This window comes from Opisthocomus hoazin, chromosome 8 (genome assembly GCF_030867145.1).
Source record: "Opisthocomus hoazin isolate bOpiHoa1 chromosome 8, bOpiHoa1.hap1, whole genome shotgun sequence".
NCBI lineage: Eukaryota > Metazoa > Chordata > Aves > Opisthocomiformes > Opisthocomidae > Opisthocomus > Opisthocomus hoazin.
In genome coordinates this window covers 1,736,388-1,754,481 of record NC_134421.1, presented here as the reverse complement: position 1 = coordinate 1,754,481, position 18,094 = coordinate 1,736,388, and the positions used below count along the sequence as shown (strand labels likewise).

Genomic DNA, 18,094 nt, shown 5'->3' with positions numbered 1-18,094 from the left:
TCTTGCCTACATTATTTGGTTTTATCCTACAGTGACCATATAGTGGAATAACCTGTCTGGAGCATTCTCTGCCCTGGTTCATGATCCCTGTGCACTCGTCTTCATCCAGCTCTGTCTTCCCTTTCTCCTTAAGACACTCTGAAAAAAGGTTATAGATGTCTGTAGGTACATATAGAATGCACATACAGAATTTGTAAAATTCCATAGTTGAGGTAACACAGTAAGGAGAGTCTTAAAAATAAGTGCTTGGAGAGGACAACTGAGCTTAAAAAATGTAGTTCCATGAACATATGTGTGAATGAAATACGTTCACCCTAGTATTCAAGGGAAGAGAAGGAAAGGAGGAGTGAAAAAAGGAAATTTATGGTTCAATCCAAACCTCTTTGCTTTGTAATTAATCAATAATAAATATCTCAATCTCACATTAGTATATGCATGGCGCTTTACACATCTCCTGAGCCATGCCTGCCAGTAGGCTACCACATGATTTTTGGTCACAGCTAAGGAAATCACTTCTACGCATCCTTAAAGTTATGAAGGTGCTAAAGTACTTTTCCCAAAAAAAGGTAGTATTCAAAATGAAGGCTTCAAGCAGGAAGATATATTCAGTGACAATTAAGTGTTACCTCTTCTTTCTGCTGTCAATATTCTCCAATTTTATATTGTTATAAGAAAAACTTGGTTTCAACTAGAGATCTTGCTACTGGTCATAACCACTACTTTTGGCTAGATCATTTCCTGAGACAGTGAATTCCACAGACAGGCTGCATAAAGTAGCATTTCTACGCGTAATTTCCACATTTACTGGCCTTTAATTTTATGGAGTATTCTGCTCCTCTTGATTAACGTTACTTTGTGAAAGGTTATAGACTTCATTATAGAATACCTGAAGCACTTGACTTGTATTTCAAAAAGGCTATTGTACCATTCTATAGTAATTAGAAATCAATTAGCAGTTTATTCCAGAAATAGAAGCCTCGCCCTTGTGTCATAGCTATCTTAGTTTCCATTAAGCTGCAGCTCTCCAGTATTGTGCACTGAACAAGACAGACTTCATTTTTTTCTTCAGCTTGATGCTTTCCACTGCCCTTCTACGATGGATTAAACTTTTCCTGTAACTTTTGGTTATTTCTGAAAGACATTTGGCACAGAGCGTCAGGGTGTGGGTGTGTGAATTGTAACGTCAGCAGAATTTAGTGAATTGCGTCTACTCCTCCATTTAAGTAACTGAAAGACCTCCACTATGTGCTTGGTGATGCTCAACCATTATTTTAACAGGTAGTATGCCTCTAACATTATCTTTGAACTACGATGCCTGTGTAATGAATGAGATACTTGCAAAATGTGCCAGGCTGTTATCCCTGGGGAAAAAATATTCTCTAAACAAGTAAAGCATGCATATGTCCCGTGGCTTTACCAATATGTCTTCACCTATGTCTTCTGAAGAACCAGAAGATGTAGGCACAAAGGTCTGTCTATAGACATAAAAAACTTCTATTCCTTGACCCCTACTGAAACTGTTGGTTGTAACTGCGATCAGCAAACTACAGAATTAAAAGTCCTGGTGTTATTGCTAGGACATTAGCTGTATCATTGAGAGAAAAGCCTTCAAATGCACATTGAAATGCTATAGTCATGATAGCAATTCAGGATGCTTGGCAAAGGAGGAACTTTTCCCCAGTACACAAGGTCCATCAGACCGCTAATATGCTCAAATACCCTCTTTCAGTCATGATGCTGAGTGGTTTCTTTGACAGTATCCACTGAGGCAAGGTGGTATCCCACTTGGCAGATGGGAAAGCTAGAGCATAGTGAGCCAAAACGATGTTCGCATGATGCCGGAGAGGGCATGTAGCAAATCATGAGAAGAAATCTAAGATCTTATCTCTGAGGTCTCTGGGAAATGATGCATTAATATTCATAAGTGTACCAACTTTCTCATTGTCAAGAGTAGGGAGATGTGTGTTGAAATGTGAGCTGTGAAAGGTCAGGCTTTTTGACTCAGAAAGTGGCTTTATTTCTATAAATAACAATCTGCAGATTCCCACCAATGTTGTGCTTCCAGCTGACCTAACAGTTGTCCCATACAGGCTTAAGTTGACATATGGTTGCAATCACCTTGGCTGCTGTGGCTGGAATATTGTAATTCAGACCTGCACTGGCTGATAGTCTTTGTTCAGAACTGCAATTTTAGAAGATCACAGAATCACAGAATGGTAGGGGTTGGAAGGGACCTCTGTGGGTCATCTAGTCTAACTGCCCTGCCGAAGCAGGGTCACCTAGAGCAGGCTGCACAGGACCTTGTATAGGTGGATTTTGAATATCTCCAGAGCAGGAGACTCCACAACCTCCCTGGGCAGCCTGGGCCAGGGCTCCGTCACCCTCAGAGGGAAGAAGTTCTTCCTCATGTTCAGCTGGAACTTCCTGTGCCTCAGTTTGTGCCCGTTGCCCCTTGTCCTGTTGCTGGGCACCACTGGAAAGAGTCTGGCCCCATCCTCCTGACACCCACCCTTCAGATATTTGTAAGCATTTATAAGGTCCCCTCGCAGCTTTCTCTTCTCCAGGCTGAACAAGCCCAGCTCCCTCAGCCTCTCCTTGTAGGAGAGATGCTCCAGTCCCCTCATCATCCTCATAGCCCTGCGCTGGACTCTCTCCAGTAGCTCCTCATCTTTCTTGCACTGGGGAGCCCAGAACTGGACACAGGACTCCAGATGGGGCCTCACTAGGGCAGAGCAGAGGGGGTGGAGAACCTCCCTTGACCTGCTGGCCACACTTCTCTTAATGTACCCTGATCTGCCTCTTCTGTTGCGATTCATACGGTTAATAGTAAACCCTCAGAAAGAAGTGCACTTAGTGACCTGAGAGCTGAACTGTGTATCAGGAGTTGTACTGTCCTTCCTAGAGAGGTAACCTATAACTGATCCATTTTCTGTTCACTGTAGACACCAGTACAGAATCTATTTGCAGACCTTGTTTCCTGTACTCGGTAGTGTGTAAATGGCAACACTCTTGATCTTGACCCTCTGCAGCTTCTCCACTTCAACAGCATAATTACGAAAAATCAGCCCTACCACTTAAGTTACTCTTGCAGTGAACATCTCCAGCTGTGGTCAACAGGACATGTGTGTGCGTACATATATGATTAATAGCTACATATTTGCAGACTAATGGTAAGTTTCCAGGAGACAGTTTCACTCAAACACAGGTGCAAGGTTTTTAGTGGTAACTGTATGGGACCATTGCTCATTTGAGGATAGTCCATTCTGGACTTCTAGGATAATTCCATGTAGGAGGAAGCATTTCCAGATATTTGGAAGGATACAGTCTTAGCCAAGAATTTAATGTTTTTTGAATGTTGATACGTTGCTGTTAGTGCTTTGAGTAAGTCTCGTTCTTTTTTTTTCCCCCAAGTTCTGCCAAGCAGCCTATATCTCTGCATTTCTCCTGCATGTGTTTTTCAAGAGCGAATAGTAAACTCACAGTGTATTGTCTTTTATCAGAGGGTGGTTTTTTTGGCATAGTTTACCAAATATCTAATGTAGTATCAACATAAAACATACGTTTCTGTCACCTGTGTCTCAGTCACATGATGTATGGAATAATCTCAACTTCTACTTAATAAAAAGAGAGATGAGAGCACCAAACATAGGAAGTACAGCGATAGAGAAGCAGACTCAGCTGTCTGCCAAGTACTTATGGTTTCTCAACACTTGAGAAGCTATCACTGTCTCTGCCTCTCAGCTTCTCTGTTACGTATATGACTGGGCAATGAAAAGGAGGTGAAAAGCTGATCTGCTTAGTGTTCAGCCTGAGAAGTCCCAAATGCTCCGCTGTACCAGAATGCAGGTCTGTTTTTCAGGACTAATCTATGCTGATCCTAGCTGGTACAACCGTTATGCAACTGTGCAGGCACTGGGAATAGCCAGAGTACGCTATACTGTAGTTGTGTACTTTACCAGGCCACGATGGAAGCCTCTTGCCATCTGGAAATTTCTTTGTGCCACAGTAGTACAAAAGGCACCCTGATATGCACCTGAATTCTGTACCCAGCACCCTGGCATTTGCTCTTTAGGATTCCCTTGTACCGTGGCTTTGAGAAGTTCTGCTTTTCCAGCTGACAAAAAAACCCAGTCAATAGATAAATACCATACACCTGAGGCTTTTTTATCACCATCTATCATAATTAGAGGGAAATCAGAGTCATCATTGTGCCTGCACTGGTGAGTTCTTATGGCAGTTTTTCAAAGTCATCCATACTCATTGTGCCGGTTGCTTTGTATAGATGGTGGTGTTCTTGGTAGAAGAGAGAGGATGTGAAGTCTCATTACTTAATTTCAGCTTGGGCAGTTACATTTTGCCTGCCTGATTTCTCTACTGTGATTTCAGGTGAATATTTGCTTCCATCTTTATATACCGTGATATTTTGTTCTCTTTAAAGCACTGATGAATTTCACACCAGACGTGTCTGCTTTTGGTCATGCAGGATGAAATGTGGCTTGCAAACATAAAGAATAATTAGTATTATTTATGAACCAAATGAACAATTCTGCAGAAGTATTAAAAGGAAAGCTGGTTAATATGCTTAGGAAATATTAAATGTTCAGGTACTCTCTCCTGACCACCAAATGTATTAAACCTGTGAGGAAAGAGCTGATGAACTGTCTTCACAGAGGCAGATTTTGAGCTTATTTTTTGAGGAGTCTACTTCAGTTCAGTCGCAGCTGAAGGAGCCCTGAGATAGAGTTCTGGATTGGCCCATTGACTGTGCAATATTGCCAGACAAGGACTTCAGTGACTATACTTCCAAAGAAAAGTGGATAACGGACTTCCGTCCACAAAGAACTAATTAGATTAGTGGTACTCTCCTGTCTTGACTTACTGAACGTCTGAAATTCTTTTCCTGAGTTGTTGTGATTCTTGAGTCATTTCACCTCCCCTGAAGTGTGTCTCAGTGCCCATGTATGGAAGAATATTTCTTCTGTGATCACAACAAACGCTTAGGTTGCAAAGGACAGAGCATTTTCCTGGAAGGAGAGGGCAACATAACGATAAAATTTTCAAAAGCATGGAAGACCAAAGGAACCTAGGCTGCTTTATGCCTTTAGGTACTTTCAAGTCTGCAATTTACATTCATAAATTGTTTTAGTGCTCCTGAAAGTGTTAACCACCATCTGTTTCTTTAATGATGCTATATATGGCTCAGAAGATAAGTGTTTATGAAAAGTAAAGAAGAAGGGACTCTGGTATTTTTGATACCATCATGAAAGTGAGATTCTATTAAGGTATTCAGCAGCTTTCCAGAACGTTGAACTTTGATGGAGACTTATAGATAAAATAGTGTTTATGTACTAGATGCTTTAAAATATATACAATATCTTATTATGTGCTAGAGTTGCTCTATGCCTAATACAGGTTCTGGAGCTAAAACAATAGTCTGCCTGCTTCATTCGCAGATGCTTGTAGTGGTGTGAAAACCAGACCCATGCTCATGTCATTCAGTTTACAGCCTCAAATTTTCTGAGTATTCAGTTGTGTAGGAATCGTATTTTGAAGGAGACATTCATCCTTCATGGAGAGAAAGGAAATTTGTGAGAAAGCTTTAGAAAACACTTGACCAGGTCAGAACATGGTGGGCCTTGATAGGACCTGCCTCAAAAGCATAAAGCTACTGCCCTCGCTGTGGTAAACTGTGAAGATTACCATAGCTTTGTCAGGGAAAGATGAGTATTTGCCCACAGTTACCACATGCTTCTCTTTGAGGTATGTGTTCCTGTGCTACACATGGGATGTGAACATGATCTGACAACACACTGTGGCAGTGCTTAGCAAAAAATAGCAATGTTTTCCCTGGCATCAGAGTCATATGAACGTGCAGTGGATAGAAGTTTAGAAGCCATCGTATAGACCCTTGTGATTCTGTAAATAAACTCCAGAAAGTGACAGTCCACAACTTTAAGCATCCAAAGAAGTGCCAGTATGGCACATGGTTATATCTCAGGCTATATTAATCGCTGCCTGTAAGGAAACATCCAGAGGGAAAAAGCAATCAAAGGAGTGATCATATCAGACAGAACATACAGAAACACTTGCTATGGTTATGTGTAAACCAACCACAGGCTCTGTTTACAAACCTTTCCATCTGTTCCTTTGCCTAATCATTTCTGCTTTCCTTCTCTGTCTTCTAACTTTCCTTCGTCTTTCCAGATGCAGGACGCTATGGGCTATGAGTTACCATGGGTGTATTTTGTCAGTCTGGTCATCTTTGGATCCTTTTTCGTTCTAAATCTGGTTCTTGGTGTGTTGAGCGGGTAAGCTGACAGTTTTGGTGTCCTTTTTCCAATGCTACAGGGCAAGACTCCATAATAAGGGTTCTTCCCTGTCACCAGGATTCTTTCAGAGGGATTAAAAATCTGAATTCAAGGAAGGTTCACATCAGCTCTCAAATATTTTGACAAAATGTTCAAACATTGCAAATAACACTGCAGGTGACAAAAGAGGTGTTATTCTCTGACAAAGAAACCTCAGGGCATTCAAAATTGCTAATGTTAACCTGTCATAAATTTCCAGAAAACTGGCTATTGAAAAATCTTACTGCTGGTGACTTGGGATCTCTTTGGCTGGAGCCTTGCAGTGCTCAGAATCTGAGCTTGTCTCACTAATTATCATTCCACTCTTCCAGGTCAATGATGCCATAGGAAGGGACTGGCCCTGGATCTATTTTGTTACACTAATCATCATAGGGTCATTTTTTGTACTTAACTTGGTTCTCGGTGTACTTAGCGGGTAAGCAGTACCAGGAAAATGTTTTGTTATTGTTTATTTTTTAAAATTTGTATTTCTATTCCTACTCTCTGGTTACCAAAACAACGGGCAGTGGTGGGTTGATCTCAGGAACCTTAATAGAAGGCCTAGGCTATTGCTGTGCTAACAGCAAAAGATGGCATTCCTAATGGTGTGGAAGGAGTCTTTTGACTAAATCAAAGGACTTCAAGACAATTTTTTGCTTGTAACTTGTTCCTCTTACCTAAAATCTCTGCCTGCGCTCTGAGGGAAGAGGACAATGCTACGCTCCCCTGTAGGTGAAGCGTACTATTCACCATAGAAGGGGATTAGAGTAAAACTTCTGGAAGAGTCAGTGGGGCTGAAGGAGGAATGAGAACATGAGACAAATGCGTTTGCATTTGTGGGATCAGATTCCTTCCAAATTATGTCTTCTCACGTGAGAAATTTTCACATTGCTCAGTATCTCTAAAGCACAGCCTAATAGGAGACGATTTTCCCTGGAGAGTGTCTTGGGCACGTTTCTTCTTCAGTAAGTACGTCTTCTCTATTGTGCAGATGACAAGCCTAGGATAATGCAGGGTGAAAAGATCATTTCCCTCTGACCTTTTCTAAGGATGAGCAGAGAAGCAAGACAGTTTCTGCTAGTGTTTAAGCATCCTGAGACATCTAGACGTTTAGTTGTATTTCAGTTCTGCAATATAACCCTCACTGCAAAGCATCATTTTAATAGCTTTGATTATAAACAATTGATATTGTACCCCAGTAGTTAAAAACTTTGCTGCCCCTGGGGAGCCACACAATTAGAGGAATCCAGCCAGCAAACATTCCTTGCAAGATTTTTAAAAAGAGATCTTCTAGAATTAGGCTTCTAATTCCATATTTGGGCATGTTTGGGTGCCTACGACTGTTCTATGTACATGGATAAATATGGTACGAGGAGTTTTATGCATCCTCTTTTTCTTTGTTTCTAACATCCTGCCTTCTTTCATGAGCTCTAAATGAATTTGGTCAAAAGCCTGTACCTGTTGTCTGAGTGGGCAGCCCTGAATTCCCTTGTTTTTTTATCGTGAGAGAGGGAAAATATCTCTGAGCATGAGAGAGGACTTGATGCCTCACAGGAATTATGTCCTCAGTACTTGGGCCAGCAACATACGAGGGGCAGTAGTAGGACCAGAGAAGATCCACCATTGGCCATCCTGCGAAGAGACAGGTAATAGCAGATCTACGGGAGGTATTACTACTATCTTCGTTATTCCATTGAAGGAGACGTGCTGCTAAGACTGCTGCTGCAAAAAGAAGGGTTTCCAAACAGTAAAGGGAATGGGAAAAAATCCCCAGTGGTGAAGTGTCAGGCAATAGTCTGTGTTTGGGTATCTGGAGAGTGATACTCTGGGTACAATTTTGAAACGTAAGCTCCTCATTTCTCCAGGTGGATACTCTGATCAGCAGGTAAGGATCTCAGCAGCAGTGGAGGATGATGACCCGCTGTCAGAGGGAGAGTGATCTGTTGTATCAGAGGTGCACTCAAGGACTGTATAAGATAGTGGTTTATATAAGATTGTATAGCATCTGATAGGATAAGCAGTGCCCGCGAGCCCAGCCCTGAGGAGTGCACGCTGTTGAAGCAGAGCAGATTCAATATACCAACACTTGGATTTGTGTCTGTACATCATTAAAAATTGAATTTCTTCTCTCTCTAACTTTTCAATTCAAGAAAGTGTTTTGGGGCCTAGATCTTCCACCTCCTGACACACTGCATCTAGACCACCACAGCTAGTGGTAAGAGATGGAAACAGTCTGTAGAGAGAACTGAAATGAAGGATGAAGTTCACCTTGTTTAAGCCAGGAGTCACTCTTTCTGGCTGTGTTCACAGTATTACGACAGCTGCACTGTTTCTGCAAATTTTTTCCCAACTGGAGAAAATTAAAAAGAAACTTAAGAATTCACATCCATGAAAAAACACAGAAATGATGGGACAAATTTTGCAAATTTTCTACGGGCTAAATAAGCAACTCTTAAACAATTACCATGCTAAAGCAGTTCTAAATTCTGCTGAGCTGCCAACTGCGCTTTGTGGATTCAGCTTTTCTTTAGAGGCATGCTAGTAGTCTGATATATGTAGATGACCCACCTCTCTGTCCCATGTAGATACAAAGCAGCATTCCTGGGCTGTTTTGTACATCCATTCTGGGCATCTCTGATTTCTTCCACTTAATTATTTTAGGAACTTCACCGAGCATGTTGTGTAGGTATACTTCGTCAGTGACAGATTAGCTTAGTTTTTTAATCACTTCTGAATACATAAGTGTAATTAATTGTACTCACAAAGACTTTGATTGCACCTGCAAAATTAAATGCTGACTTCTGCTCTGCCTAAAGAGCTCATTTGTAATTTGTTTTTCCTCAGGTTTGTCATCTGTTTGTGATCCTTCTGGTGAATTTGGTCACGTGCTAAGCTAAATAGGATGACAGAGTATTTGTGTGTAGCTGTAATCCTCTCCCTATCTTGACTGAGCACAGTATAAAATTCATGTATGCCAAAGGAAATAGCCAGTCAGCAGATCACACAGTAGACCTCCTCAAGTCCAGGCAAAAGGATTCCACGTCATTGCTGTGAGCAGTGAAGACCTCTTAGAGGTCTCTTGAGGTCAGAGTTGCTCACATGTGTGTTACTTCTTTAAGGCAATTAGTGAGGAAAAAAAATGGCAGTGTGGGTTCAACTTTCAGACCTGCACACCTAAGCATATAGATTCGCATTTCTTTTCTATTTTGCCTGGCAGTGATCCAAATCCTAGGAGACAGGCCGAACGAGCAGTTGCCTAGGGCAGATGGAGGGCAGGAGAACAGCCATTTCTTCTGCTTTGAGAGGATCCTGGAAAACCCAGTAGGCTGGTTTTGATTCTCTTACTGCCAAGGAGGAGGTCAGAGTGAATGGGAGGCTGGCTATGGCTGTAGCTCCTCCTGGAGCAGTGTTTGTGACATTTCAGGACTTCTTCCTAGTCTTCTGTCGGTCTTCCAACCCTTCCCATTCCTTGGTGCACTTCTCAGGGCAGATGAGGTTTGAAGCCTTGTGCTGCACTTTTAGCAGTCAGGAAGAGTTTTGAACTGCTAGAATTCTGCTGGTTTTTATCACTCCTCTAAATATGAGAAATCATATTGAGATCAGATCTAGACAAGAATTACCTATATTCCATCATCAGGATGGGCAAGAGAAGTTTTCTTCTGGAACAGCACAGGATACAGAGCTGGGTGTTTACATTTATGATCTTGACCCACTCTAACTTCACACAGAGAAAACATCTCTCCAGAATAATCTGCTTTTTGGTATTCCCACTGGGAGATGTATCTTATTATTTTGTGGGAGAAGGAAAGGATAGGGAAGCAAACTTAATTCTGGTAAAAACAACCAGATTCACCAACTCTTAAACTGATGCTCACTGAGAAGAGACAGATTGCTTGGTAGTTCTGCAAGCCTTTGTCGTCCTGGTCCTGACATGATAGTGCAATCTTTTTTGAGAAGGCCACCTCCACACTCGAGATGGCACTTCCGTCAGAAAGCTTATCTGGTCCTTGGCCTCCCTGCTGAAACTGCAGACAATGACCATTTATTGCCAGCTGTGATGGTGGGAGAAGAATTGTGCCCATCTGCCTGCAACAGGAACTGGACTGAGGTCACCAGCTCATTTCACATGGGATGGTAAATGGCCATTGGTACTAGTTCTTGAACTACATTTGCCTGAGCACAGGCTGGCATTCTACATGGGAGGTGGTTTGAATTGCATTAGCAATTTCCTGAGCTAGCTGTTCTCAATGGTTTAATGTTAGCAGAGCATAGAAATAAAGATAATTTAAATAAGTTGTAGAGTCATCTGAGACATGGTGTCACACACTGTACAAAGGAGAGACATGGAATTGCAGACCACGTAGACTAGGCAACCACAGTGTTTTCAGTTGTGCCATTAAAAAGCTAGGTAACAAATTCACTGCTATGCAGACAGTCAGCGTAAAGACATCATGCTAAAATCTCACATTGGTTTAGTTAGCTCTTCCTCCAGCCTGAGTCCATTTCAGAGAGACAGTGAGAGGGGACTGAGAAGACCCAAGCGGTCGTGCAGCTCATATGCGTCTAACATAAATGATCCACTTCAGTGCACAGTAGGAATTTCACTTTCTGTAAACAGGACTGTTTCATGACATTTTCCTCTTTCATTTCTAAAACAGCTGTTTGCAAGTTGTATCCTCACAAATATATAGTTCTCACTTGGAGTTGAGGGCTCAGTCCTTTGCAAAATTGGACCATTTGTTCTAGATTCTAAAATACCAGTTTAGGAGCCAACAATTGAAATGCTGGGGTTTGATTTATCAAACAGGCTTAATAATGCATAGATTCATTCAGTGACTTTTTTTTTGAGAGTTAATTTGGATAAGGCACTATGTCAGACCCAGAGAAAAGATGTTATTGAAGCAGAGAATATAACTGCTATTGATGGATTTTTTCTGAAATTCTTTGTACAGTTTTTATTATTATTGTTGGGGGTTTGTTGGTTTGTTTGTTTCACATTTTAGATAGAAAAATATAACTCCCAGCATGAGACAATTTGATTTTTCATTCTTGCCATGCTTGGAATAGCTGTTTTTGTCTTGTGGCTAAGTTTGGTCCCAGCGTTGAGTGTGATCTACCTTCAGGCCTGAGAAGCAAATTATTCTCTTTCTCATTTCCACCTTCATTGTCGTAGTCCCACGGGATGGGCTGAAGTGACGACAATGTGACAGGGGTGAAGATCACACAGGCATACTCGGTCACATACTTTGGCTTGAAATTAAGGCATCATCCTACTTTTGTTCTGCTGCAGTGCTGGTTTCATGCACAGCACAGAGTATTCAAAGCCTGATCCAAAGCCTGTGAAGTCAATGGAAATCATTCAGTGGGTTTTGGACCACACAGGAGGAAAGTACTTCACTGTCACTGTCGGAAACTCACCTCCATCTCAGTTTCTTGAGGACACTTCACATGGCACTCCTTAACATGTTGGGTAGGATTTTCATAATCCTAATATTATCCCACCAAAGTTGGTGGTAGGTTTCCTATTTGTCTTTGCAGGAGCAAACCTAAGACAAATATTAGGTGGAGTTTTGCTGACAGTCATCAGCAAGGGTAATGGATAATGCATTGGAGAGAATGACTTCATCTCTCATCTTTACAAACAGCAGCCCATGTTATCTGCTGTGTGTGCCTTATGTAGTGATCTGCTTCAGCAGATGTAAGACTTAATGCTGAAGTACTCTTGGTCCAGTACTTCTCACAATCATTAAGCTTAGTTTTTAAAATATAAGCATTAAAACCTGGTTTAGAACCACAGGAGAGTCTCTAAATAGAGGTAGGTCAGCATTTCTAGAAAAAAAAGAATGCAGCATAGGTGTATCTTTCAGAGAGGAAGAAACAGCACCTCAGCCAAAAAGAAGGCAAAGCAAGCAGCCAGGTTCATAACTAAGCAACGTGAAATTCTTGTTCCTGTGCCCTCTGTTTTAGGCCTATATTCCCAATAGTGGTCTTTCATGAAACTATCAAATGTCTACCCTAGTTCACTTTCTGGCAGAATCTATTCGTTTTGCTTACACGTAATTTATTGTGTTTGTCTACCCAACTTGAGATTTGGAAAACATGTTTCATGTCAGATAACAGCCCTGAATACTGAAAGTCTGCAGTAAAACACTGGGTCTGAGTTTTTCAATATGCTGTCCAGTACTGTGGATGAAATTGCCCATAATTAAAAGTGTACGGAATTGTGAGTACTATTAATTACACTTACAATTAGCCCAATTTAGTTGTGATTTGACGTAAAATCTTAAAGACAGATTGAAACCTGGTTTAAAATTAGAGCCACCATCTCACTCTCCAGATGTCAGATTATTGTCAAACGGTTCATCATTGAATTAAATTAACCATATTTGTATAGATATTAATGGCTAACTGCTGGAGAATATTAAGTGGTAAAGAATATTAGAAAGTGTATGGTATTATACATAAAGGTTACATGTGTATTTTATTTGAATTGACAATCAAATGTTGCAAATGAAAGGATTAAAAGAAGGTATTCATCTTTTCCTAAGCATTGGTACAAAAGTGGACACTCCAGCTGTTTTACATGTGTATCTAGCAAGGATACTCCATTCATGTGTCTGTCTTGCAAGAATAGAGAAAGCTGGGTGTGCTACACAGGGTGTGGAGCCTTTCTAGTGGAAATCAATCTAACCCGTTGTTTTTCAATCTCTTCCTTTCCTCCGCCCGTGTCCTGTCCCTCCCTCCCGCTTGCTAGGGAGTTTTCCAAAGAAAGAGAGAAGGCTAAGGCTCGGGGCGATTTCCAGAAGTTACGGGAAAAACAACAGCTAGAGGAGGATTTGAAGGGATACTTAGACTGGATAACTCAAGCAGAAGATATTGACCCAGAAAATGAAGATGAAGGCATGGATGAGGAGAAGCCTCGAAACAGTAAGCAATTTTCTTCTCTTTCTCTCTCTCTCTCTGTGCTTTTAGCAAGAGAGTCTGTGCCCACCTGCTGTAGTGCTGTGAAGGCTTCTGAGGAAGGACGAGTTCTTCCTGAGACTCTCACTAAGCTTATACATGATTGCAGTTTAACACCTGTAGGAAACAGTGGGAGGGAGAAGTATGCGTACAATAATTGATATTGTTCTGCAGGTCCTCAGTTCCTTGTCTGTGATACCGACATAAAATCCTGATATTAAACAGAAAAAAGATAAATATTGCTGTTAAAGTCCACTACTGAGAGAAGTTTTAAAATATACATCTGTCTCCTATTCATTTATTTAGTTGCAGTTCAGTGTTGCAGGCTGTTTACACGTGGTTAATTACTTTGAAAGCAAAGGTTTCTAGGCAAAGCAGTGCTACGGTGTGGGACAAGGGCCAAATCAACCCCCTTGTACATTAGGCGGGCCATCTGCAACTCTGTTGAAATCAGTGGAATTGTGTTTGCTTTTGCCAGACTCTCAGCCATTTCTTGTGAGGGATTTCTCTTTTATTCTTCGGTTCTGGAGTTGAGAAGATGTTTGTGCAAAGTGAGAATTCACCAACTGTCTCTTTTTATTAGAAATCCTGAAGAAGGAAGGGTTTGAAGAAAGCAGCAATTCCCTACATTTCATTAACTTCAGTGAATCTTCTCCTTCCACCTTCGCTTTTACCAATACAGGCTGTGTCACGCTTCAGAAACACCTGGCACTTATCACTGCAGGCCGTGCACTTGGGAAGTGTTAGAGTTGGCACCTTTAGACAGTTACACAGTTAATGGACACTGGCTCTACTCTTAGCTTTCATTACAGAAATGTATGTTTTTCCTAGTTTGATTTTGGAAGAGAAGACATGAAATATTTCCCTAGAGATCGCCCTTCCTACCAAACAATTAAAATCCATGGAATGATCCAATCAGAAACATAGATTCTAGTGATGGGAAGACTGGACATGGGAAAGTCGTGCCTACAGAGTATAGCAAGATTTGTATCAGATGCTCATGATCTTTTGGGGAGTAAGCACTACTCCGTGTTGCTGCCAGAACATTTAAGTTCTTTTAGAAAAAAAGTGTGGAGTCATTAATATCAGTTTATACCCATGATATTTAAGAACTTGGACTTGAAGGAGTCGCTGGCGTGACTTGCTCAGACTTTCCCCAAATCAGGTTGTTTTATAGTTGACTTTCACAATTTAACCTCAGTAATTGCTCAGAAATGAATTTATTATTCATTTCCAAAATTTGCTTCTCTGTGGCATATAATACATGGAAGGTGATGTCTGGTTATCAAAATTAATTTATTTGTGGACAGAATTCCCTGTTCAAAAAAAAAAAAAAAAAACAAAAAAGTACCACAGTGAGCTTTTGTTGATATACTTGTATGACATCTGAGTGGGGAGGCCAAGGACTTGGTTGCACACAACTCCACTGAAGTCACCAGGAGACTTTCCTTTGACTTCAGTGGGAATTGGGTCGTGTTTATCACATTTGCTCTTAGAGACACACCTGCGAAAGAGAAGTGTAGCCATAGTGGTGAGGTGGTGTGATGAGAACTTGCCTTGGTTACTAGCAGATCTGAAGTTTGGGTGGTTTTTTAATTATCACAAAAATAATGCTGCTTTGGTAAAAGAGTTGTGGGATGTGTCAGATGTAGATTCATTTATGGTGTGTGCTGTGGGGTGGGGTCAATCCACATTGTAGCTAACAAGCTCCTTGTATGGGTAGTGATGTTAAGAACTGAAAGATAACTTACCTTCAGCTTGCTTTCAGTTCTTCCTGTTCAGTTTAATAAGGTGAGTTTTGTAAGACGGTTTGTAAAATTAGTCCTCTTGCATCTGACAAGTCATCTAGAGTTTCTCACAGTTGGTTGTTAATGACAGAATGACAGACGATTGGCAAGCTAACTTGTTATCGATTTCTTTTTCAAACTGTGCACGAATACAGTGTGTGCAGTGCCATTGGTTCCGAGCGTCAGGTCTAAGGGCAGCAGTTGGTGACTCGTCCCTAGTACACAGCACGTCATTCTCTGTGGCAGTGTGGCTTAGCATCACATTATCTGCTTTTGTTACATGACAGCCCGGGCTTGGGAACAGATGTCTAGAGTGCCTAGCACTAAACTGTAGGATTATATGCCGCTGTTGAGAGGAATTGCTCAGGATGTGAAGGAAGGCTGTGGACTGATTTTCGCCATGTAATGGGGACAACGGTCGTGCTAACAAAAGCCTCTGCACAAGAGGATGGCATAGACCAAGCAAACAGGTCACTCCATGAAGTTTAGTTGCCTGTTCTTCTGACATATGTGCCCCATCTAGAGCAGGCTGTTGATAACAGTATTCTTCTTAGCACCTGTGGCCTGCATCTAGGAATGCCAAATTAATCCTTCTTCTAGCTTTGGTATACTGTCCGGTGCTGTACTTTGGTCTTCCCACCACAGGCTTTTCTGACTATGGAAGTAAAGAGTCTGTGTGTTGTCATCCTCTGGTGAGGAACCAAATAGCCTCTGGGTACCCACTGAAAAGAGCAACACTCCCTTACCCCACCCTGAAGCCGGTAAAAATACCTGGATGGATGTCCCCACCAAGCAAAGCTGTGGAGCTTACACTCTGGCCATTTGTATTCCATGAACTGCATTAATTTTTCTTTTCCAGTAGGCTGTTGTAGTTACTTTTGCACAATTGTGGGTACCATATTGTTGAAGCTCTATTGTATTTCCTGGTATTTCTGAATTTCAATCTTTATTCACATAACAAGTGAGAATGTATTTTCTAAACCAAATAGCTTGCAGATGTCCTCTCCTAAGATGTCATGCTCACTTGATTGGTTGACATGCTTATCTGTCATGCATGTCACATGGGAAGAAACTCCTGGTAGATTTACTGGACCTACCTATGTGAGTCCCCATATTGTTTATCCTACTGCCTACGAACATACCTTCTGCAGAACGATCTCAACCCACTCAGGTGCTGGAGAGTAGCTTACTAACCAGCTCTGACAAGGCCTGTCTGCTCTTCTGGAGCTGAGTCCCACTGCAGCTGTACTGCTCTTGGGGCTTGATAGATCTGGTAGCAAATGTGTTGAATGAACACTGTGTAAAAAAATCGAACCGAGAAGTAGAGACCCTTTCCTTAATGGCTTCAGCTTAAGATAATACTACATAAAAGGTACCATGAGTAAGTGACCGGGTGTTTTGTTTGGGTTTGGTTTTTTTTGGTGTGTTGTCCACTGTGTTCAATGTTTTGGCATTCATGCTAGCAGTCAATCACCAGTAGGGTTAAACTGAGGCAGAAAGATAGTATTAATTCTCTTCCAAAAACCGTCTACAGAATAAGCTCCAACTATAAGGGACAGATGGCACAGCTGTAAATGCCCTAAGGAATCCCTTTGGCTGGAGTGCCCCTAAGACATTTGAATCCCACCTACTAGCGGTGCTGAGCTTGCACCACTCCAGTGCCTTCTTTGTCTACTTGTGTTTAGCTCTTTCTGAAAGCGCTCAGTTGCCTCATTTGCAGCTTCAGCATGCTTTTCTCTCAAGTGCTCTTCATCGTTTGCTGCCTTCATCTCTAGTACAATGTCCTGAACTCTACAGAAGAGTGTTACTGCCCCTTTCCAGCACACTTTGTTCAGTGATTAATTAATTGTGTTGACTTTTAAGGTATCAGCCCTGAGCCTTTCAGATAACAATTCACTGAAGTGCACAGGGCAGTTCAGACCTCTTTAAGTTGTTTTAGCTCAATAAACTTCAGGGGTTGCCTTTGCATCCATTAAACTGTGCTGATGCTCAGGAGATACTGGCTCCTGCCTGACCTCTGACAGTGACTCACACCATTACTTTAAAGAAGTCACATCAGTATTTACCTCCTCAGTTTCCCCTTGGAGATTGTTTGGAGGTTTGGGGTGTTTTATAAAGAAAACAAGAAGATTTCAGAAGTTTAATTAAATTATACTTATTAAACTAGAGTCTCAGCTAACGTAAACTCTGAGATTCAGCAGTTCACACCATCTGGGCTCTGATGCAGGTAGCCTGGGAACTGCCTCCTGTAAAACAGAGAATGCAGGGTGGAAGGGAAGAGAAATTCACTTGCATCCCCATTTGGTTTGGCTGCCTGTGCCGGTCCTTAGGGCATCATTAGTCATATTTCGTACATGCCGCTGCTTTCCTGAAACTGTCAAACCTTGCCCTAAGTCTCATTGGGTGTTTACAGCCCTTCATGAAATGGTCAACAAGTCCAGGGACTACAACAGTGAAGATCATAGCGGAGGAAAGGGTAAGAAAGGAAGATAAATGCAGCCGGACAATCAGAGTTAGAGTTCAGAGTCAGAGACAATCTTAGGGTTCTTAGGGTTAAGGGTTCATTGTCCAGCTTAATGACCTTATGGTCATAAGACATTGACCTAAGGATTCGTAAGACTGAACACTTAGGGGTCAGAGTCGGACAATCTTCAGCTGTCTAGTAATGGGTCAGCTGTGCTCTCCATAGCAGAGGTCTTGGTGGTGTTCTGAGGAAGTTTATTACCAGTCATCTTTCACATGCATTGAGGGGCAGTCACAGAGCAGGCTGAATTCATTTTCTGTGGTTTTGAAAGTACATGTTTAAGGCCGTTTTTCCTTGTTGTTTGTAAGCATGATTTTGCCATTATGGCAGATGTGAGGTGGGAAATGTGAAAAGGCTCCTGTTATGTTGATGGTTTTCTTCTGTGCTTTTTCCCTGATGGGCCTTCTGCACAGGAAGAAAACATTAATTTGACAGAGGAAACACATGTCGTGGCACAAAATGGCTACTATATTTCA

The 18,094-nt window shown here is 41.6% G+C and overlaps 1 protein-coding gene across 27 annotated transcripts in view; it reads left to right on the top strand.

Moving 5' to 3' along the window:
- The window catches only part of CACNA1C (calcium voltage-gated channel subunit alpha1 C), a 434,777-nt gene that overhangs the window by 277,702 nt on the left and 138,981 nt on the right, over nt 1–18,094 (top strand). For all 27 annotated transcript variants that reach the window (XM_075427817.1, XM_075427815.1, XM_075427811.1 and 24 more), the window contains exons 8-9: nt 6,205–6,308; nt 13,102–13,274. In XM_075427817.1, the coding sequence (XP_075283932.1) occupies nt 6,205–6,308; nt 13,102–13,274 (277 nt within the window). The remainder of the gene's footprint in view (nt 1–6,204; nt 6,309–13,101; nt 13,275–18,094) is intronic.